Source organism: Podarcis vaucheri (assembly GCF_965113315.1).
Source record: "Podarcis vaucheri genome assembly, chromosome: 10".
In the NCBI taxonomy this organism is placed as follows: domain Eukaryota; kingdom Metazoa; phylum Chordata; class Lepidosauria; order Squamata; family Lacertidae; genus Podarcis; species Podarcis vaucheri.
Genome location: NC_138748.1, coordinates 48,990,542 through 49,013,256, shown reverse-complemented (window position 1 = coordinate 49,013,256; position 22,715 = coordinate 48,990,542). Strand labels below are relative to the sequence as shown.

Genomic DNA, 22,715 nt, shown 5'->3' with positions numbered 1-22,715 from the left:
TTTTAAAATTCTGATTTTTTTTATTTTTTTTAAAAAAACATTGATTTTTATCCACCCTGTAGTTTTTTTTTTATCCTTCTCCAATGCTCCCCCCATTATTGCTGTCCAGAGGGACTATAATGCACAACATGGAAGACAAAGCCTGTATGGATCAAAGTATTATGCAGGCATGAAGTTTTGAATACTAAGATAACCCTACTTTTTCAATAACTATAATGCTAAAGTGGGATTATGCGGGGGGGGGGGGCATTAAAGGCAAGTTCCAAGAGATTAGGACAAGTTTCCCATTACAAACAACACCTGATGATGCTTCAGAGAACCCACAACTTGACTAATATCTTTTAACAGGCTCTTATTACTTTGAATAGGGACGCGGGTGGCGCTGTGGGTAAAAGCCTCAGCGCCTAGGGCTTTGCCGATCGAAAGGTCGGCGGTTCGAATCCCCGCGGCGGGGTGCGCTCCCGCTGCTCGGTCCCAGCGCCTGCCAACCTAGCAGTTCGAAAGGACCCCCGGGTGCAAGTAGATAAATAGGTACCGCTTACCAGCGGGAAGGTAAACGGCGTTCCGTGTGCTGCGCTGGCTCGCCAGATGCAGCTTTGTCACGCTGGCCACGTGACCCGGAAGTGTCTCCGGACAGCGCTGGCCCCCGGCCTATAGATGTGAGATGGGCGCACAAACCCCAGAGTCTGTCAAGACTGGCCCGTTCGGGCAGGGGTACCTTTACCTTTACCTATTACTTTGAATACCTAATCATTTCGGTCTTAACACAGTCCCTGCAAAGGGCATTAAGATACACATTTGTATAATTTTTAAATTTGTTTTTATTCTGAAAAAGTACAATACAAAATTGCATATAAAATCGTGAGTAAAAGATCAATACGTAACAGTATACTGACATTCTAAGAAACCTCTCTCTCATTCCTTCAATTACTCAGGAATGAATGTAATATCTACAGCATTGTTGAATCAATTCCCAATTCACTCTTGATGTAACGCACAACTGTGTTCAAAGGCTCCCACCATCTGCTTTGCATGCAGAAGGTTCAATGACTGACATCTCCTGGTTGGGCTGGGAATGTCCTCTGTCTGATACCCTGGAGAGCCTCTGATAGTACTGAGCTAGATGAGCCAATGGTCTCACTATGTATACACTATGTATATGGCAACTTCCTATGTTCCTTGTCTGCATTCCTTTCTGAATGGTTTGCTGGCCCATTAACAGATATTACTTCACCTGTTCAATGTCTTTCAAAGGCACTTTTACACACACACACACACACACACACACACACACACACACGACCACACAGAATGTTTTCAATCATTATCATTCACTTTCTTGTTACATCTTCCCTCTTGAAACAGAACAGAATAAATTTCGAGGTTTCATGCATCTATAACGAAAAAGCCTTCATAATCTGCTTGGTCTCCTTCTTCATCATACTCCAGGTCGGTGGAAATCAGCAAATAGCCCTGAGAAGATATACAAACATTTATTTGAAGTTGCCACAAGCTGCAGCTTGCTAATGGCTTGGCCATGACTAATACACCTTCAGATACAGATAGGTAGCCGTGTTGGTCTGCCATAGTAAAAAAAAAAATTTCCAGTAGCACCTTAAAGACCAACTAAGTTAGTTCTTGGTATGAGCTTTCGTGTGCATGCACACTTCTTCAGATACACTGAAACAGAAGTTGCCAGATCCTTCTATATAGTGAGAAGGTGGGGAGAAGGTGAGAAGGTGAGAAGGTGGAACACCTTCAGAGGTATTGTGAACTGAATGTTAGACATACATTGTCATTTAACAGAGAGAGTGTAAGCACTTCTGATGTGTAACTGACATGGATGTCAATAAAGTAGAAGGATGTTGCACAGCAGCTGTGCTTTGTAGATTGCTCTGAGAGGGAGAAAATATATTAAAAAGCCAGTTGTCAGTTGTTCAGCCATGCTGAGCCAGACAGATCAGGTGGGGTGGTGGATGTTTCCCTTCCATCTACTGCTTGCAGTCCCTTCCCTCTTTGCTAAGCCTTCCCTAACTTGTATGGTCCAAGTGAAACCTGGAAGTTTGCAGGAGTCGAAAAAGACTTCTATTAAACACACAAAGGTCTGTAATCAATGTTTACTCTAGCTGGGGTTACTGGTTGCTCAGAAAGTATTCTGGGGTTCTTGTGAAGATACCGTCATGAAGAAACTAAGAAATTCTCTTTAGGTTATGTGATGATCAGAGAAACAATGTAAAACAGAGCTAATCAACTAACGAGAGTGGAGAAGTCAAGATGTAAATATGGTGGTCATCAGAAACTGTTGATCAGGCTTTTTGCTAACCATACACTGCTTGTTTGGTAATTATTGTTTTTAGTGTGCATTGCTTGTTTCCTTACAGTTCTTATGGATTTTAAAATACAAATTATGAACATTGACTTGTTTACACCAGGATACCAACAAATACAAAAACACAGGAAAGTGTTTGTCTTTCTTCCACAATGAGTCACTTTGAAAAATGATGGCCAACCTTTCTCTGAACTACAAAGTGTTCGTCGAAATGCTTGTCTCTATGTACAAGCTTTCCCTCTTTTATTTAAAGGGACTCTCTTCAGCCTGTGAGTCAGGCAGCCTGAAGACCCTAGGACAGGCATGACCAACGTCTGTTTCGGGGGCCTAATCTGGTCTGCTGGACGATTTAATCTGGCCCCTGTGGCAGTATATGTCCTGGGGTAAAATCCTTTAAAAAGCACAACTTTAGAGTAAAATTAAATCCTTAAAAAAGCTCAACAACTTTGGTCTCCCCTCGGTTCATCAAATCTAGCCCTCTTTGAAAAAACTTTGGGCACCCCTGCCCTAGGATGTGAGAACATGGCAACATTCTGATGACAAGTCCCACCAGGATTCAGAACTTGCATCACATCACCCTAACCAACTCTCTCTCGGCACACAGGACAGACAGGTGTGGGCACTGCAGAATCTCACCTGGTAAACTGTAACTACAGGTTCCACAAGCATCATGCTGTCCATTTTAGAGAGAGGAAGTCCTTCCTTCAGTTTACCTTAATAAAAGAGAGAAGAGATTCTAAGCGCTATTGTTTTTTAACAGCAGGCCCTGCAGTTATGAGTTATTATTATTACCATTAGCCTTATACCCCATCCTGCCTCCAAGGAGCTAAAGGTGGCATAACATGGTTCTCCTCCATTGATTTTATTCTCACAACAACCCTGGGAGGTAGGATAGGCTGAGAGAAAAATACTGACCCAAGGTTATTCAGTGAGCTTCATGGCTAAGTAGGGATTTGAACACTGGTTCCCCAACACTCTAACCATGCTGGCTACACAGTTTAATCCATTGCTTTCATTTAAAATCTGATCACAAGTCATATATTACTGCCGAAGCAAGGGCATTTTAAAACGTATTTATTTTATTTTGGGGTTCTTTATGTTGCTGAGAAGCAGAGTAGTACCGTTATCCTGATTTTACACTTTATATGCCCAGTACAATTTTGTTATTTTGTAAATGCTGTAAACAACCAATAAATGGTTGTTAGAAATGCAATACAGACAAGAACTGCAGAAGTTATCTCTTGTCACGTAACTACATACTCATCAGAATATTACAGTGTTAAGTGTACAAAGAGTCTCCAGGGCCAATGCCTCCAGTCATTAACCAGTGATAACTTTATTGCCTTACTCTGAAAGGAAATATACACCAGATCCATTGAAGGAAAGGCAAGAAAGAATAAGCACTCCTTTATCAGCAGTTGTATGCGGACATGTTCACATGGTCTTGTAAATCCAAATTACCAGTAGTTGACAGTGTGTACTGGGTCTTCTGACAAGACAACCGGATTGACATTCTAGTGCAAAGCATTAAGCATCTTATAATCTTATTGGAGCAGTATGTTCCTTAAAGTATTTGCCATAAAGAATGTGATACCAATCACGACACGCCATGCCAAGTGACGAAAATACAAGTTCCATCGCAACTACTTCTCATTCTCCAAATAAGATTTTCTGTAATTTCCATGAAGTAACAATGGTGATGGGGAAACAATCCCAACACAACACTTACCATTGGCTGCTGGTATTACTCCATTCCGTAAAATGTAAGACATGAAGTTCTTCAAAAGTGAAACCTGCCATGTGAGAGAATTTGGATTTAGTGGCACAGGCTGCCTCTACACTTTATTGTGGATTATCTATTGTGGATTTCTCACACTTTTGTCCTCTGTTTTTTGTGAAGCATCTGCTTGACATCATGAGCAAAACACCCTCTTTCCACGTTTCTCCTGTTCAGTTTCTGTTATTTCTCAAAATTTGACATTTTTAACACAATAAAGCAGCTGCACTGCCTAGAGATGACTGATTCAGTGGTATACAAATTGTTGAAATAATAATAATAAAAAATCATCAGGTGGAGATGATCTATCACACAGCTGTTCTGGAAGATATAAGCCAGTAAAGACCTGTATAGATTGAGCTCCAGATATTTCATTTTCTTTGGTCTCTCTCTCTCTCTACCAGCTCTAGTGCCTTCCCATTCCGAATTGCATTGCCTTCCTATCAATTATCTTGCCCCTCTCCGCCATCCTCCAAAATTGCAGGCAGCAAGGGAAAGGGGGAATTCTTAGCAGCAGTTCCGTTTGGGGGGGCACATTTATCCCTTTCCCCACACCAAATAGTTCCAAGGATAGTTGATTCGCTTTCCAAAAATGCCATGATTAGGTGCTGCTATGAACATTCTATATCTTTGAAGCACCTTCTTTCCCTCAGAGAACTCTGGACACCGTAGTTTCCCCCTCACAGAGTTAAAATTCTCAGTAACCCTCAATAAACTACAGCAACCAGAATTCTCTGAAGGACATAATGTGCTTTGAATGTGCTTTAAAGGTATAGCGTGTACTCAGCCTGAATCATCCATATTTGGAAGAACCCAGAGTAAGAACAACAAAGAAAATGTTATGTCAGTTCCAGTTAGAGAACTGCTAAGAGATAATGTTACAAGGCCCACTCTTGCTTTTCTTATCGATACAGTGATACCTCGGGTTAAGAACTTAATTCGTTCTAGAGGTCCGTTCTTAGCCTGAAACTGTTCTTAACCTGAGGTACCACTTTAGCTAATGGGGCCTTCTGCTGCCTCCGCACGATTTCTGTTCTCATCCTGAGGTAATGTTCTTAACCCCAGGTACTATTTCTGGGTTAGCAGAGTCTGTAACCTGAAGCATCTGTAACCCGAGGTACCACTGTATTGTATTATGATGGCTGTGGGCCACCCCCTAGGAAGTTTTGTAAAGTGAAAGCAGCATCTGGATGTAAGAAAGAGAGAGGGGGACTGGTTCCTATGTTATGATTTTAAGCCATTTATGATGGGGATCTAATCATTAGCGCATAAGCACTGCATGACATGTTATGTTCACTGTGCGCCTCCTGCTTTCAAAATCATGCCATCATTCACCACACAGATCAGGCCATTTTATTTGTGTTATTGCAGGTCTGAGTGCAGTGAATTTTGGCAAAAACAGAAAAACACAGTCAGTCTCCGCAGCAAACAGCAGCTGCGTACCAACAGCTCAGCCCATGGTTATGGCCGCCCTGTGGAACCATTTAAAAGCAGGAGATTTGTGATCGTGTCTCCTGACACTTCTTTTTCTTTGTCGAAAGCAGCTCTGGAACTGGTTCTGGAGGGGAGGGCTATCTTACCCTTTCCCCCTGTGCTGTTTTCCTGAACTAAATCACACATAGCCCACACAATGAGGCTATTTGCCCCTTTGGGGAAAGCCTATTTTCTCCAGAAGGAAAACCATGGCTTCAGGAAAGAGGTTTAGATCAGAAAAATGGCATGGGTAATTCAGCTCTATCTACAAGCTGAATCTGATTTGTTCTCTTTAACTCCCCGTCCTCTTTATTTACCTTGAAGAAGCCAACATTGGAGTGGGTCAAGGATAGGTGGAAACTGTGAAAGGAAAGGAAATATTGGAAAAGACATGATTTATTTGTACAAACAGCTCAAGATGGCATACTTGGTTCTGCCCCACCTCTATTCCCCCTTCACAGCAACCCTCTGAGGTAGGTTAGGCTGAAAGGCTGACTGGCTCAATTCCCAAAGTTCCCTTGGAAGAAGGAATCATTGTTAAACCACTCTGGGAATTGTAGTTTTGTGAGGGGAATAGGGGTCACCTAACAAATCTCAGCACCCTTAACCAACTACAGATTCCAGGATTTTTTTGTAGGAACCATGTGATCAAGATGGATTACTCAAACACCCACAGATACAAATATTTAAAAAACGCCACAATTTTAGACCCGCAACCCCACTAATTTGCAATATTTCAGATGCTGTTGGACTCCAACTCCCATCAGCCACAACCATCATAGCCAATAGTCAGGGATGATGGGAGTAATAGTCCAGCAACATCTGCTTCTTTTTACCTGTAATAGAGCAATGCCAGTATTTTAGCTGGAAGATTTTTTATTTTTATGTAATTGCTTTTTTAAAAAAATTATTTATTGTTTTAAATGGAGTGGCAAATTTAATTAGTGGTTTCAGCAATTCAAGAGGCCTTTGGGGGATACAGTGGGGTTAAAAACAACAACCAACCATTCAAATTTTGTTACCTGTCCAGACATAGAGAAGGTATCAGTTTCTGTTCAAATATATTCAGGCTGGCATGGGTTTTGGCAGTCTGTGTGAAAGAAATGTCTGTTTACCACCTAGAGTATTCCTGTTGTATAGACAGGTAAAAATGCAAGGCCTTTTTGAAAGGTAAAAAAGGAAGGTCAGTTACTCTACCTGCTTCATCCAACTCCCCACCCCAATGTATCTCTCTTGCTTTTCCAAGCAGAGCTCAGGTGTCTAAAAGTTTTGCAAAGCCTATCCTGCAGATGGCATTTGTACTTAGAAAGTCTGAGCACCAATTTGTACTCAGATTTTTTGGTTTCTGCTATGATTTACGATAAGGAGCCATTAAAAAGGGAGAGCAGGAGCTTTGACCTTGCCCAACCAAGTCAGCAGAGGGAGGAGCCACACAAGTCACCTGCTTTCTTTCCCACTGTGGTGAGATGTATTGCATTACTATTTAAATTATACACTAGTGGTCAGAATTGTAGAAACCTTATGGGAAAAGTGTGTTTCCGAGGTTTGATGGCTCAAAACACCTGATTGGCTCTCTAAACACTCATGCTCATTGGCTATATTCAGATGAAGGAAAGTTACTGCATATCAACCTAAGGAAGCTGTGCTTCCTTTTTCTGGTTATTTGGCTATAACTTTTGATAGAATACAGATACTTGAACAAACTTTATTGCATTGCAGTCTCCATTAAATTATCTTTCCATTGATACGTAATTTTATGGTATTATGCCAAAAAAGTAGTGTTATGAGCCATCAAACCTCAGAAATACACTTTTTCCAAAAGGTTTCCACAATTTTGGCCGCTAGTGTAGAAATATTTCTAAATTTGCATTTACACCATGTATATTTTTATGCAAATCACACACCCCCTTTGTCCACTTCTTTGGTGATGCAAACCTTTTCTGGCAATGCATAGCTGATGGAATAAAGAAAGGTTTGAGGCTGTTTTGGTTTTGCTATTTTTTTAATGAGTTAGGAGACCCAAGTCCTTGCCAGTTTACTGCAGATTACTCAGATCCTGATCAACATTCTGCACACCCCTTGCTTGTGGTGCCAATTTCTGACGTTGACCCAAAACAGCAACAGGTCATGGCAGATGGGGGGGGAGCCAATGGCTTGAACATTATTCTGCCTGCTGTGTGGTACTTACTATGCTCAAGGTGAACATGGATTGGGTGGTTGAATTCTTCAGGACTACCAACACTTCCATGGAACCAGCAATCTCCAGCACAGCACTGCCATTATGCAGCCAGATCACAGGGGCTGCCGTTGGTTTTAGATCCAGGATTACTGGGCGTGGTGTTTTGTAAGAACGCGCAATCTGTAGAAGTTTAAAAGCAACCAAGAGTTTGAGAGCAGGATTAGATTGGATTAACAGAATTACATAGCAAATAAATTCTTCAGCAGAACAGTTGCTTTGAGGCAGGCATTCTCTGTTGCAGAAGAACTCCCAAAAACATTTCCCTTAAAATAACGGTTATAGATATAAAGGTGCTTACCTTAGGGATAATGGTGCCAAAAGAATTTGTAGTTAATCTGAAGTAAGAGGAAAGCTGTGGAAAAGAGAATAAAATTAGGCTACCTAATTAGAACTTTGTGACAAGCAAGTATTATTATTATTATTATTATTATTATTATTATTATTATTATTATTATTATTAAAAGAAGCAACTATGGTACAAAATCAATTTTCTTACTAGCCTGCAAATAATATCCATGTTTGCAAAAGGAGCTCCATTGCTGCTTTGTCCCTCCCGGCATAATGGTCTTCAATATGTGAATCAAGCACATTGTATGGCCATAACCTAATCATGGTCTGGGCTATTACTATTGTGCAGCATTTTCTGCCCCCATCCTGACAGTTTCAGACTTTCCTAGGATCAAAATACCCCCATTCAAAGGGGGAAGGTCTGGGACAACCCTGGGATAGGGATGGCATCACTTCCCTACAGTCCGGTGTGCATTTTGTTCCAGTGTGGATGAGGAGCTAGTTCCATGTGGAGTGAATTTCTTTTAAACTGATGAACATTCAGTTATACGAGCCCCTTACCTGCTATCGGGATAAAAACAGTAAAAGGGGAGCGGGTGGCACTGTGGTCTAAACCACTGAGCCGCTTCGGCTTGCTGATCAGGAGGTCAGCAGTTCGAATCTGCTCAACGGGGTGAGCTCCTGTTGCTGTCCCAGCTTCTGCCAACGAAGCAGTTCAAAAACACACCAGTGTGAGTAGATAATAGGTACCGCTGTGGCAGGAAGGTAAACGGCATTTCTGTGCACTCTGGTTTCCGTCACAGTTTTCCATTGTGCCGGAAGCAGTTTAGTCATGCTAGCCACATGACCCGGAAAGCTGTCTGTGGACAAACACCGGCTCCCTCAGCCTGAAGCAAGATGAGCGCCGCAACCCCATAGTCGCCTTTGACTGGACTTAACTCTCCTTTACCTTTTTACCTTATCTGGATCTAGGTTCTCATCACCGTAGTTACATCTAGTTCGTCACAGATTATATAAACAGTCTTTAAAAAGACAACAGTTGGTGCTCTCACCTCCTTTTCAATAGAGACATCAAAGGCCCCAGCAGCATAATAAACGAATGAAGCAGATTGCAAGAAATATTCTGAGATTCCTATTTGGAGCATGGAGTTATTCTCATCTGGGATATTGAATGGTGCAGGCTTGAAGGGAGTCTCTAGGTCATTTCCCACTGGGGAGATTGTTCCCTGCAAAGAATTGCATGAATGACAAAATAACAACAACAACAACTCTCAGACTTTGGATTTCAAAACCAGGGACAAAAGCTATCAGGGCATGGATCATCAGTGACCCTTGCACATAGGGACACACTGGCCGAATCATTGCTAGCCGAAGGATTAATATAGGTCAAGCACAGGAAACCTGTGTAGCCCTCCAGGTGTTCCTGTCCCATCATCCCTCATCACTTTCTGGAGCTGACAGGAGCTGGTACCTGGGAAAGGTAATGCCATCATTGTCATTAGAGGTTGCTTGTGTATGTAGGTGCTTGAAATGATAGCAATCCCAAGAGGGGACTCAATGCACAAGCATTGCTTACTGTGAGTAGTCCAGAGGGTAGTAGTTCCTGCTAACCCTCTATACTTTGTTTCTGCTGCTGGCAGCCTTCTCTCCACCACACTCAAAGAAGTGTTCTTAAAAATAACTCTTTAACTAAAGCCATCACGCCCATTCATTCAAGAACAGAGATGCCTCAATGCAGTTCCCTAAATAAATAAATAAATAAATAATAGCAGCCAGTTGTGTTACCTTTATATCAAAGTTAATAGATGTGTCAGAGATCACCGGAGAGTTCACCAGCGAGTAGTCTACTTGTGCAAAAGAATCAATCTGGGCTTGGACTGTTAGAACAGGGGGCAAAACAGCCGTGATGAGATAGTGAAACAAATACCTCTCTTAACTTGATAAGCAGGATCCAAAATGGTTTTGACAAGACCTTTTAAAAGTAATTTTATAAGGACTGTCTTCAAATTATATTTCCTTCCAGTGGGAAGGCACACGGTTCTGTGCACGTTTTCTTGTACGTACACAGCCCCACTAAGCTTATCCAAGCTTACTCCCAAGTGTGTGAACGACTGCAGCCACAGCTACTCAAAGATTAGCACCTGAATAACTGTTGCTGTTATCTGTAGAATTATGATTATTACAGTGGTACCTCAGGTTACATACGCTTCAGGTTACAGACTCCGCTAACCCAGAAATAGTGCTTCAGGTTAAGAACTTTGCTTCAGGACGAGAACAGAAATTGTGCTCCAGCAGCGCAGCGGCAGCAGGAGGCCCCATTAGCTAAAGTGGTCTTCAGGTTAAGAACAGTTTCAGGTTAAGTACGGACCTCTGGAACAAATTAAGTACTTAACCTGAGGTACCACTGTATTAGACAAGAGTAATACAATCATGGGTAAGGAAGCTGAGACCCAGGGGCCAAATCTGGCCCTCCAGGCCTGTTATATCTGGGCCTTGAGACTTTTTCCAGGTCACACCCCTTATGGCCCTGCTTTGCTCCCTCCGTAGGTGTTTTTGCCAGCATGGAATGTGTCCTTGAATTGTGATAAAGCCTGGATGAAGGCGAGAGAGACAGACAGCACACATAGAAACTAGCTTACTGTACAAAGGTAAAATTGGCATGTGTCGCTCTGCCCATTCTGCCTCTGGCCCTGCCCACTGCTAGCATGTAGCCCCTGGAAGGTCACCTCAAGGGGAATGTGGTCTCAATCTGGGGGAAAAAAGTTTCCCAACCCTGATTTGGCTGTACAAAACACCTTACTGTAGCTTTTAGAGGAGGGAAAAGCAAAGCAGAACATAAAACTCTGAAGTCTGTCTGTGCACCGTATTTTTCGCTCCATAAGACACACTTTTTTCCTCCTAAAAAGTAAGGGGCAATGTATGTGCGTCTTATGGAGCGAATGTGTGGACGATCGCTGCCTCCCAATCCAGCCCCGCCCCCTTGCCCAGGCCTCCATTGTTGAATATTCTGCAGACAGAGGCTGTTTGTTTCCCCAGCGACATGTGACTGGCTGATTAGATTATGTGTCTGGAAACTGTAGAAACAGCTCCCTTTCCTTTCCTAAAGAAGCTACAGAACTGTGAGTTGAATCCCATAAAAACAGGATTTTTTCCCTTTGCAAAGTAAGCTCAACAACTTTGAGCTGAACCTCAAAAAAGGGGGACTTTTCCCCTTTGCAAAAGAAGCTGCACAGCTGTGAGCTGATCCCCCCCCAAACGGGGCTTTCCCTGTTTCCTCCTCTAAAAATCAGGTGCGTCTTATGGAGCGAAAAATACGGCATATGTAGGTTCTAGATATCCCATATGCAGGGACATACCTTGCACTGCTGTTGAAACTGAGAGCTAGGAATATGCAGTATCTTTTAAGAGAACATGCCAAGACCTCCTGCAAAAATTGCATAAGCATGTGACCAGGGGCTTTCCTGTGCAATCTGCACTGGTCATCCATTTGTTGTGCAGACCTTAATTCGCTACTTGAATTAGTATTGCTTTTCCCCAGCACTGAAACTGTGTAATATTGTTCCTGGGGAAATGTGGTTATTACTTAAAAGCTCTAATGAAATTGGGGTACCCATTAGCTTCTTTTAAGGAGCCATGCAAGTAGCAAGGATGAAGCATGTGCAACCTACCTTTGTGTTCTCTCAGTTCTGCATTAATTTTTTCGATCTCAGAACCAATGAATGGGCAAATCTGTATAAATACATGTAGCAGTTACTGTTCTGGCCAACAGTTATTGAAGGAGTGATGGTGATGGAAGGATACTATAGTAATACTTGGAGACTTACATTCTTGCTCAGACTGTCACAGATAGGCTTTTCCAGATGATTAACAAAGTATTTATACAGCCAGCTGGGGGGAAAATAAAAGAAATAATATTGTTACAAAATCCCGGTGCCCGCCCCTCTCTCCACCAAGCAGTGGCCAGAGCGCATGGGGTCACAGGCACACATACAGGGTCTGTGTCCCTTTGGAGGGTGGGTGGAGACTTTGAGAAATAGGGTTTATTTACGTATTTATACCTTCAGTCTGCATGGCGGGGGTCCAGATCTTACAGCATGGCCCAAAGCATTGCAAGTAGTTCTTCCTTCCTCCTTGGCAAGATGGATCTCAAACTTTCTTCCTCTCTCTTCTTCCCAGAAGCACCTTGCCCTCCCCCCAGAGCAGTTACCCTGACAACCTTCCAAATCTCCAGTCTCTGGTCACACCTGGACAAGAAGTTCTGTTGTCTTGTTGATGACCCTCAGTGGCTCTTTAATATAATGCTAACAGTCAGCCAGCCAGACTGGTTTGCATAAGTCAGCCCAGGAATTCCCTGTCTGCTACAGCCCTGCAGTTTATGTTTTAGTCCATTCCCCAATTAATCAAAATCTCTGGCATTTATTAATTTCTAGGGTTTACCCCCAAATCTCTAACAATATTACTGTCTATCAGTTATTAAATCACTCTAGCCATTTCTTTCTTTATGGTCCATCTCTCCTCTCAAGGAATCAATATCACTTTAATACTTCTCTTTCCAAACAGCATTGCCTTAGTTCTTTCTCTGTCTCCTCCCCCTCCCTGCACCTGCCAAAAAGAAATACAAGTGGGGTGTTGTCGTTTAGTCGTATCCGACTTTTCGTGGCCCCATGGACCAGAGCACACCAGACCTGAGCCCACTAGGAAGGAACAGTGGGTTATGAATTTAACTACAGTATTTTTCGCTCTATAAGCCGCACCAGACCACAAGACGCACCTAGTTTTTGGAGGAGGAAAACAAGAAAAAATATATATTCTGAATCTCAGAAGCCAGAACAGCAAGAAGGATCGCTGCGCAGTGAAAGCAGCAATCCCTCTTCCTGTTTTGGCTTCTGGGATAGCTGCGCAGCCTGCATTCGCTCCATAAGACGCACACACATTTCCCCTTACTTTTTAGGAGGGAAAAAGTGAGTCTTATAGAGCAAAAAATATGGTAATTAATAAATACATATTTACACTTTTCTCCTCACACCAAGGTCCCAATGAAAATAGCTGCTTCACCATTTGAGGCTGGAAAATAGGGGGGTGGGTTTTTTTTGATTAATTAGCTGCCAAATGTCCTCTGGATTCCACAAGCCTGGGAGCAGAGATGTTCTTCCACTTCCAGCTTGAGGCAGAACAGCCAAGAATGGGCTGTTGCTTTTATCATCTGCAGCTGAAAGAACCCCTAAAACAGGCACATATCTGTTTTGTTCACATATTACACTGAACACAGGTACAAGGTGAACACCCCAAAAATCCTTTATCTACATTACCTAGCATCTTTATCCAGTTCGATGTCAATACTGTCAACTTTTGCCTCGCAGCTTTCAATCAACAGCACTGCGTGACTTGCGTTGTCCCGAGACACTGAAAAAACAGCTGCGAGCGATACACCCGAAATGAGGACTGTCAGTGTTCCAGAATTTCTGCTGACAAGAATGGAACATAATGCATCTGCTTGAACTGTTTCCTTTCAGGTACGTGCCAGCGCTGCTAAAGTTTCATGCTCAAACGGACACAGATTCTTTGACCAAGGATGAAGTGACACACAAATGACAACATTTCCCAGGTCTCAAGGCGGTTAGGTTGATCTCAGCTAGGGCCAGGGCCTTTACAGTACTGGCCCCAACTTGGTTGAACGCTCTGTCACAAGAGACTAGGGCCCTGCGGGACTTGACATCTTTCTGCAGGGCCTGCAAGACAGAGCTGTTCCGCCTGGCCTTTGGTTTGGACTCAGTCTGACCCTTATGTCTCCCTCCACTTATGGTTTTGACTTTTAAAATGAGGCTGCATTTTAAATTGCATTTTAACCTGTATTTTAAATTTTTTTTTCCTTTTCCTTTTTCCTTTTCTTATTATGTTTTTACTGAAATTTTATTGGTGTTAGCCGCCCTGAGCCCAGCTCTGGCTGGGGAGGGCAGGGTATAAATAAAAATTATTATTATTATTATTATTATTATTATTATTATTCCGCTGCTTTCAGTAAATCCCTGTATGTTTCATGTAAACAGCCCCACCTCCATATCTCACCCTATCTTGAAGGAGCTCGGGGTGCCATACACTGGGGGTTGTCTCCCTTTAATCTTATTATCAGCCTGTGAAAAGGGATAGGAAGTGGCTTGGCCAAAGTTTCCCAAGAAGATTCAAGGCTGCAGGAATTTTAACTCACAATATTGACTCTGCCTCTGAGGGCCAAAAAAACCCCACAAGCGTTAACTGCATGGCAGCATATGCATGCATGTTCTTATGTTCACTCATTTGTAAAATTGCAAATTTCATCAGTACTTTACTGGCAAGGAAAGGGTTAAACACTTCCTCTCCTCTTCTTCCACCTCAGTGGTTTCATTGCTGCTTGGGGTTTCCTGAAGCCTGCTGCCTACTTTTCTTTCCTTTATTAAAGCCCATTTTTATTTGGATTACTGCAGTTAACATCACCACCTCCAGTGCCCTGCACAACTGTACTTACAACAGCCAGGACCTCACTCTCCAGTGTGCACTGACGGTTGCTGCAGCATCCTTGATTTCTAGGTTAATCCCAGTCCCAGGTATCAGAGACACTGATGCATTTGGGAATTCAACAGCATCAAATTTTATCCTGCAAAACACAGAGACACGTTAGCAAAGGCTACGTTCCAGGAAAATCTAGGAACATAAATCTTACATGTTTGAGCTGAAGGTACATCAAGGGTGAGGAACCTTTTTCAGCCTGAGGGACACATTCCCTTGCGGGCAGCCTTCTGGGAGCCACATATCAATAGTTGGTGTGGCCACATTTTCCATACAGACAAGCAAGAGACATTTATCACCTTTCCAAGACATATTACAGTCATTAGAGAAGTGGCACAGCAGAGCCAGTGAGAGATGTGGATTAGGCAGAGGTCCCAAGGTCTGACATTTCCTGCCCTGAGGTAAGGTAAAGGTAAAGGGACCCCTGACCATTAGGTCCAGTCGTGACCAACTCTGGGGTTGCAGCACTCATCTCACTTTATTGGGCGAAGGAGCTGGCGTACAGCTTCCGGGTCATGTGGCCAGCATGACTAAGCCGCTTCTGGCGAACCAGAGCAGCACACAGAAACGCCGTTTACCTTCCCGCCGGAGCAGTACCTATTTATCTACTTGCACTTTGATGTGCTTCCGAACTGCTAGGTTGTCAGGAGCAGGGACCGAGCAGTGGGAGCTCACCCCGTCCCGGGGATTCGAACCGTGACCTTCTGATCGGCAAGTCCTAGGCTCTGTGGTTTAACCCACAGCGCCACCCACGTCCCTGCCCTGAGGTAGATCATGCATAATACCATCCAACATTCCCAGGGACACCCTGGGAAAGGTGGGAAGCACTCAGTTTTAAATTGCTGGCTTCATTAGCGCCCCCACTTTATGGTAAAATAACACTCTTTTGCTAGAAATGAGATAACAGAAAGTAATAATATTATTTTCCCTCTCCAATGGGAAATAAAAGATGATTAAAGCACTCTTCATATCCCCCATTGGTGTAATAATAAATGTGGGAGAGGATTGGCAGGATTTTGCATCTTAGCTGTGCCTCCTGCAAACTAATGTGCATAAAGTGCTATGTCCACAGTGCTATATTAGGCAATATTGAGAAGGAAACTTATGCATGTACAGATAGATACATGCCCATAGGCTCCCTGACACTGAACATATGGTCACTGGGAGTCATGGCTGGCATTGTGTTGGTGTGCCAGGTGTGTGGCTAGTGGTTACAAACCAGCTACTTTCCCCATCCCCATTTTAAACAATGGGAAAAAGGCTAAATTAAGGGGTAGTTCAACCAAACAGGAAGAAATAACCCGGAGGAAGCTACTAACTAACATTGCAGGAGCCTTCACTAAATGGGACCTACGTGTGAATAAACATTACAGAGGAACTTAACCATAAGGGAGGGCAATGCTGGATAATAGTAAGTGCTGTGTGTTGTAAACAAAAATTTGCCCTTTCCCCCTTATGGGGTATCCAAGAGTCCTTATGTAGGTTCCCTATTGGTAGGAGAAAATAACAGAGGCCAACCAGAGAATATTGAGAAGCAAAGCAGCTAGTAAGCCTGATCTTTATTGATCTGTTGCAATCACATGTGCAAAACTACTATTTTAATTTTCTGAATGCAGAAAAGCAATAGTTCAGCTGTGTGGAAGCAACCTTTCTTACTCTGAAAGCGTGTAGTCGACGCCACTATATCCATATGTCTCTTGACCGCTCACATTCGCAAAGGTTTGCTCCTTTAATCTTTGCTCCAGGAAATCTATTCCAAGCTGTTTTCCTACAAAGCACAGAATATATTTCACTTACTTTCTATTTGGCTGGAAAGATGCGTAGAATACAGAACAAAGAAAGCCAAGTTTTTGATGTCTGTTTTGCCATCTCCTGCTCTGCAGATCAGTTTGGAGTGGTTGCTAGCAATTACTTCTTTCACCCAAGGTTAATATGGAGGCTTTCTCTCCCCCCTGCGGGATATATCTGTCCTTTGCTATGTTAAGCCAAGCGCCTGTGACTTCCAGGCTTGATTAGTGCAGCACTCTGCCCTTGAAGATGATTCAGATGCTCGCATGCTGCTGAATGCTGCTGTATATCTTTTATCACACACTGAGAGTCATGCATTGTTCCCCACAAGATACAATGGTTACCAATTTACTTCTTGATCCAATTAAGGGTGCTAGTTTTAGCTTTTAAAATAGGAACTGGAGGCTTGCAGCACTCCAGACATTCCTGAACTACAACTCCTATCAGCCCCAGCCAACTGGGCAAGGATGATCAGGAGTGGCTCACCTGGTGGGGTGAAGCTGCAACAATAGCCTCCCAGTAGCAGCAGCAGTACTGCTGTTGGCCAGAAGGTTAATTCGGACGCTTTCTCCCCCTGCGGGAAATATCTGCCATCTTATCCCTTCCCCTCTAGGTGAATGACAGTGTGAACGCTACAAGGAGATTATTGCTGCACCACAGGGCAATCTGATCCTTGGCATGGGCAGCAAAACACTACAAGGTGGGAGTGGGTTAGTTGCTCACAAAAAAGTGAGTGACTGTACCTTTTGCTTTGTATCTCGGGTTCTACAAATGCCTAGGAACTTTCATTTAAAAGCTAGCAATCTGGGGATTATGGTTCATGCATGCACCCATGGAAGATGCCCATACCCCTGGGAAAGACAGAAGTAGAACAACATCATCTAGAGGAACAACAGGTTCTCTAACCCTGTTTTAAAGCCTTTCATGGCCTGAGACCGTCACAGGTTAAGGATCATCTCCCCCAACCCCATGGGTGCACTTGCGGACTGAGGTTTAATCAACAACTTTTGTTGTTCCAGGTTCGGATATTTACCAACTAGATGCCAAGCTTTCTCAGTTATGACTCCCAAATTATAGAACGTTCTTCGTTTAAAGAGGTTTAAAGAGTTACCTTTTTACTGAGCTTGGGAGAGTGAAAGGCGCCTGTAGCCTGTGACCCTCCAGATGCTCTTGAACTACAACTCTCACAATCCCTGATTTGCTTGCACAAAGATTGTGTGGAGACATCCGCTCTTTACTGAGCTCACAGCAATGAACATCTTGATTTGTCTGTGTAAATGTTATTATTCCCTCAATCAATCATTATCCCACACCTTTAAGTATACTTCCTCATCATTTTGTCAATTGCAAAAAAGTCAGTTTGTTAAACACACACACACACACACACACACACACACACACACACACACATTGTGTTGTGTTGTGTTAACAACACAGACAACCTGGCATTTTGCAAGCGAATAAACATGATTTAAAAAGCAAACAAACCATTGTGCTGATTAATGAGGGTCATTTCCTTTTTGTTCTCTAAATTTTTATTTTAATAACGAATAGGGGCATGGAAGAATAATAAGTCTGAACCTGTATATTTCAAACTCACCATAGTCCAAACCGTTCTGTGTGATCTTCACTTTGATTCCAGGCTTAGCATCAAACCGGGGAGTGAACAAGCTCAACAGGAACATAAAGCCACAAACTTTCATTCTCTCCTTCTCTTTCCTTAGTTTATAGAAACCTGTTAAGACACATGGGACCAAATATGGGTTGTAGATCCTATGTCTAGTGAGTGCAAGATGAGCTTGAGCAATAGATGTTCCTGTCCCCCCCACCCGCTGTACTCCTCCCCCAAGGTCTCTCCATAGGGAGGGCGGGATGACCAGGCATGCATTGAGAACATGCAAGCCTGCAATGGGAGGGGGAGAATCCTCCACACTCAGATTTCCATGTTCTTGTATGGCATTCTGTGTGTGCTGAATATAATAAGGGAGAAGAGCAGCATGGACTAGGACATTCACCCAGTGAACAGGGAATGGACCTGGGGTGAGTTAACCTTCACAATAATTATAATTAATTAATTGTATTTATATTCTTCTTGGAACAATCTACCTAAAAACTAAAAATCCTTCCTGCACTATCATCTGTGCAGAAACAAATGCTCTTAATGTCAGTGGAGCAGCTGGAGTTGGACTTGGGGCCATGGCGTGGAAGCAAGCCTCCTTTTATTCCTGTGGTCATGATGGTGCTATGATTTAGTAAAGGTATCCCTGCCCGTACAGGCCAGTCGTGTCCGACTCTAGGGTTGCGCGCTCATCTCACTCAAGAGGCCGGGAGCCGGCGCTGTTCGGAGACACGTCCGGGTCACGTGGCCCAGCATGACTAAGCTGCTCTGGCGAGCCTGCACCAGCGCAGCACACGGAAACGCCGTTTACCTTCCCACTATAAAGCGGTCCCTATTTATCTACTTGCACTTAGGGGTGCTTTTGAACTGGTAGGAGGGCAGGAGCTGAGACCGAACGACGGGAGCTCACCCCGCCGCAGGGATTCGAACCGCCGACCTTGCGATCAGCAAGTCCTAGGCACTGAGGTTTTACCCACAGCGCCACCCGCGTCCCCTAATGATTTAAGTGAATTTAAGTGATTTAAGTGAATTTAAGTGATTTAAGCTATGATTTAAGTGAATTTAAAATACAAAACTGCACGTGCCCATAATTCCCCCCCCCCCATCACGTTTGGCAAACTTGTTTTCTAACATACCAGGAATGCAGAAGCATGGAATGGTGGGGGTGGAGGAGAGAGGAAGGGGAATGTTGTGCCTCATAGCATCTAACGTGGGACCCCATATGACTATGCTGTACATTGTTAAGGACCTAAATTTCGCTAGAAGCACCACTCGATATTGCAGGTATCTATAGCCACAACCGTACACACACATCATGCACAACAGTACATAGCTACATTGGCTTCCTGTCCAACTAAGTGGACAGTCTACCTTGCTAATGTGTTGCTCAGCTTCAACACCCATAGGATTGCACTGTAATTGAACTCAATGGGACTAACTGGGTAAACATGCTTAGGATCACATTGTATTTCCATTCAGTTCTAGTATGAAAGAGTTATAATAGGTTAAATATTTATCTACAACCTATTATAACAATTGTAAGGGACTTAAATAGGCATGTAATATTTTTGTTAATGTCTCTCTCTCACACACAACTCCACATATACACACAAAACACCTTTTCAGAAGACAGCAACTGTCCAGAAGCCAAGACACAACAGTTGGCACATCAAATTAGCCCACATCTTCAAAGTGCTCCACAAATGTTACTTAACACTAGAAGAGTAAATTATCGACCTGTGCAAAACCATTTGGCTGTTTCATTGCCTACTGTTTTCAGAACTCAACAATGTTTGATTTTTGCCTGCCAGGTTAGCATCTTGTCAGACAATATTAATGATCCATTCAGTAGTTCATGATGAATTGGCCTAATATTTAGAAACAAATGAGTACACATTGTGATCCATTTGTCTCAAGAGGCATGCTTCTCTGAACAGAAATAGCAGTGGTCAACTAGTGGGCAAAAAGAAAGCTGTGATTTTCACAGGACTTTCCCACAGGACTTTTCAGAGAACAAACCAACCACAAATTCACAACACACACATACTCATATGCACACCAGTTTCCTAGAAGCTGCTGAAAGGCAACAGTCTTTCCCTTGAAATGAATAGTTATTGTCCCACAATTTCAGATATTTTCAGAAATCATTGGACCCACCCAGCTATCCACCAGCTTGTGGTGGATATAATCACCAAACTAGTTGATTGCCATTACCTCAGTTCTGTCAGGCTAAATCTTGGTGGGCTGCAGGCAACTCTCACTTGAACCCCAGCCGAGCTAGACACTTATAGAGCTGGACATCATTAGGGGGTCTGCAAGGAACCTTTAATTATGTTAAAGCTAAACATTAACCATCCCTTAGGACACACAGAATTGATCAGATCATCAAATGACGTATATGCCAAGGATAGAAGATGACTCCTTTATTTCCATGCAAGTGGTAGATATCTTGTGGTGGCTATCTTCGACAGACTCTTCTCTATCTCACTGATACTTGATAGTTCCTTGGAAGAAGTGTTAGATAAAACTTCTAGTAAATCAGTTTCATCGAAACCAGTGCTCTACCACTCACCTGTGGCCCTTATGACTGTGCTGTAAGGAGCGACCAAAATAAATCACAACCTTATCAGAATGAAAGGTCCTTCCAGACAAAGGCTTCTGGAAGACCAATAAGCATGTTTGACTCCTACAGTGCCCAGATGGACTCTACAGACCCCTAAAATGTTTGCTGTTGGTCCAAAGGGACTAGGAGTTACAGTATATAAACTGGAGTGCCAAAGCAGCAATGGCAGCAGCAAACATTTGCACTACTTATGTTCCCCTTTCCACAATATGACACTGCCATTGCTGACAGAAGTGGTTGTCTCAGAAGATTGTAAAGAAGAGCTGAGCTCCAGATTTTAAACCAACAATTAATAATGACCAGATATAGCAGCATCTATGAATGGCATGTGTTATAAAAGAAACAAAACAAAATGAACTAATTGGAAGGAACTGACACAATGTGCCAGTTACATAGTCCAATTACGCAGTCACTTCATCCTGTTGCACTTGGGCTGCAAATAGTGTAGACTATAATGTTAAAGCACATTCCCCACCACCACCAAAGAATTATGGGCATGGTAGTTTGCTAAGGGCTGATAGGAACTGGAACCCTATGAGGGGTTAACTACAGTACCCAGAATTATTGTGGGGGGAATGCGCTTTGAATGCGCTTTAAAGGTAAATTGTACACGGCCATAGTCCTTGGTTTTATAGTTTCTTCACCCACAATAAATGTAAATAAATGTAAATCATGAGACGGACACAGAGCATTCTTGCGTGTTTGCAACACTTCCACGCACAATGGGTCCCTGAGTCTGACTTTTAAGCATTACTACAATGACAAATGATAAGACAATCAGTGAGCATGTGCGTTTCCTGAACGGAAACTTCCCATCATCCTGAATGTCAACAATCACGGGTCCCAACCTAATCCTTTGCCAAAACTTTAAAGATGGCATCTTTGGCAGAATCACGTAAGGGTTGTGTCAGGTTGCTCTTGGTTAATGGGTGACAAGATAAGGGTGTGGTCCGAAGACCGAGGCTGGATCAAACAGATCAGGGTCCATGGGGCCAGAGACAGGGTTGTGATCCAAATAAGGCAAGGCCAAGGATCCATTTTCAGAGACAGCATGGTGCAGCGGGGCAAAACAAGCCGAGACATCAATAAGCTACAGTACTTGTTACAGCAATGAATCTCTGAAGTCAAGGCTTTGTATATGATCTTTCTACATCTTCTTCCTTTTCTGTCCCCATACCCATACGTGTTTGTGTGTGCACATACATGTTAATGTATGCATCCCTGACAACTGAGGGCAATACTTCATGTACCAGATGAAGTGGATACTAGGACACAATTATGCCACAATAAATATATTGTTTTTAAGATGCTCCAGGAGTCTTTAGTTGATTTTGTGGCAATATCTAAGATAGAATTTTTATCTAGCATAGAACTTTCCCCACCACATAGAAAGGAGTTGGTACCAGTGAAAGAAGTGTGTGAATAAAGTGTTGAACCTTCCCCTGCCTGCACCTGATTTCCCCACAGTCTTCTCCCTCTGGCCCCATAGTTCTGCCCTGACCACAGCTGAATATGCCATTTCAGCTGGAAGAAAAGCTCACAGCAAAGGACGATGGAGATGTAAGCAACAGATTAGGGGAGGTTCCAGTGTCCCTCAAAATTATACCCAATTTGCTCTTATGAGTACAAATTGTTAGGGCTCCGTCAGATTAGTTTACTGAGCATGCATCTTGAAAAGGTTACACTAAGGTAGATCCATTTAAAGCAGTCTTCCCCCAAAACTCATGGGAACTGTAGTTTAAGTATGCTGGGAACTGTAGCACTGTGAGGGGGAAAGCCGAACTTCCCAAGATACTATGGAGAAAGCCATGTGCTTTAAATGTATGCTATAGAATGGCCCTATGTCTGGTCATTATTGAGCATTCAGTCATATTTGTCTGTGAGTTATATGACAATGAGCATTCATTCTGATTTGCTTGTTAGCTTCTCATTTTTCAGGGCCTATCCTGTCACTTTCCTAACCATATAAAGGCTACGGCTTTTAAAAAAACTGGGATTTGTTGTGATAGGACTACAGAATGTTCTAATTCACTTTAA

General features: G+C 43.0%; 1 protein-coding gene across 4 annotated transcripts; it reads right to left on the bottom strand.

Moving 5' to 3' along the window:
- Positions 1–797: 797 nt before the first annotated feature.
- Positions 798–22,370, bottom strand: BPIFC (BPI fold containing family C). 4 transcript variants are annotated; one of them, XM_082241222.1, is made up of 17 exons: positions 20,628–22,370; positions 20,270–20,367; positions 18,038–18,172; positions 16,306–16,417; positions 14,609–14,737; positions 13,416–13,571; positions 11,931–11,994; positions 11,775–11,835; positions 9,892–9,983; positions 9,159–9,332; positions 8,117–8,170; positions 7,768–7,938; positions 6,602–6,669; positions 5,897–5,939; positions 4,059–4,122; positions 2,966–3,042; positions 798–1,473 (listed from the first exon to the last, which is right to left on the bottom strand). In XM_082241222.1, exons 3-17 carry the CDS (start codon positions 18,138–18,140, stop codon positions 1,387–1,389), a joined length of 1,455 nt encoding a protein of 484 aa, XP_082097348.1. In that variant the 5' UTR covers positions 18,141–18,172; positions 20,270–20,367; positions 20,628–22,370; the 3' UTR covers positions 798–1,386. The 4 variants fall into 4 exon arrangements, with proteins under 4 accessions (XP_082097348.1, XP_082097346.1, XP_082097349.1 ...); XM_082241220.1 differs by having other exon boundaries at positions 20,270–22,370; XM_082241223.1 differs by having other exon boundaries at positions 13,416–13,568; positions 20,270–22,370.
- Between the last annotated feature and the right edge of the window lie 345 nt (positions 22,371–22,715).

Excerpts from the sequence above, each read along its gene's own strand:
- BPIFC (XM_082241220.1), bottom strand. The coding sequence starts at position 18,140 with ATGAAAGTTTGTGGCTTTATGTTCCTGTTGAGCTTGTTCACTCCCCGG. Across the intron at positions 9,984-11,774 it reads AGAACTGAGAGAACACAAAG|TCCAAGCCCAGATTGATTCT; the intron begins GTAGGTTGCACA and ends CTGTTCTAACAG. Across the intron at positions 4,123-5,896 it reads CCAATGTTGGCTTCTTCAAG|GTTTCACTTTTGAAGAACTT; the intron begins GTAAATAAAGAG and ends CTCACATGGCAG.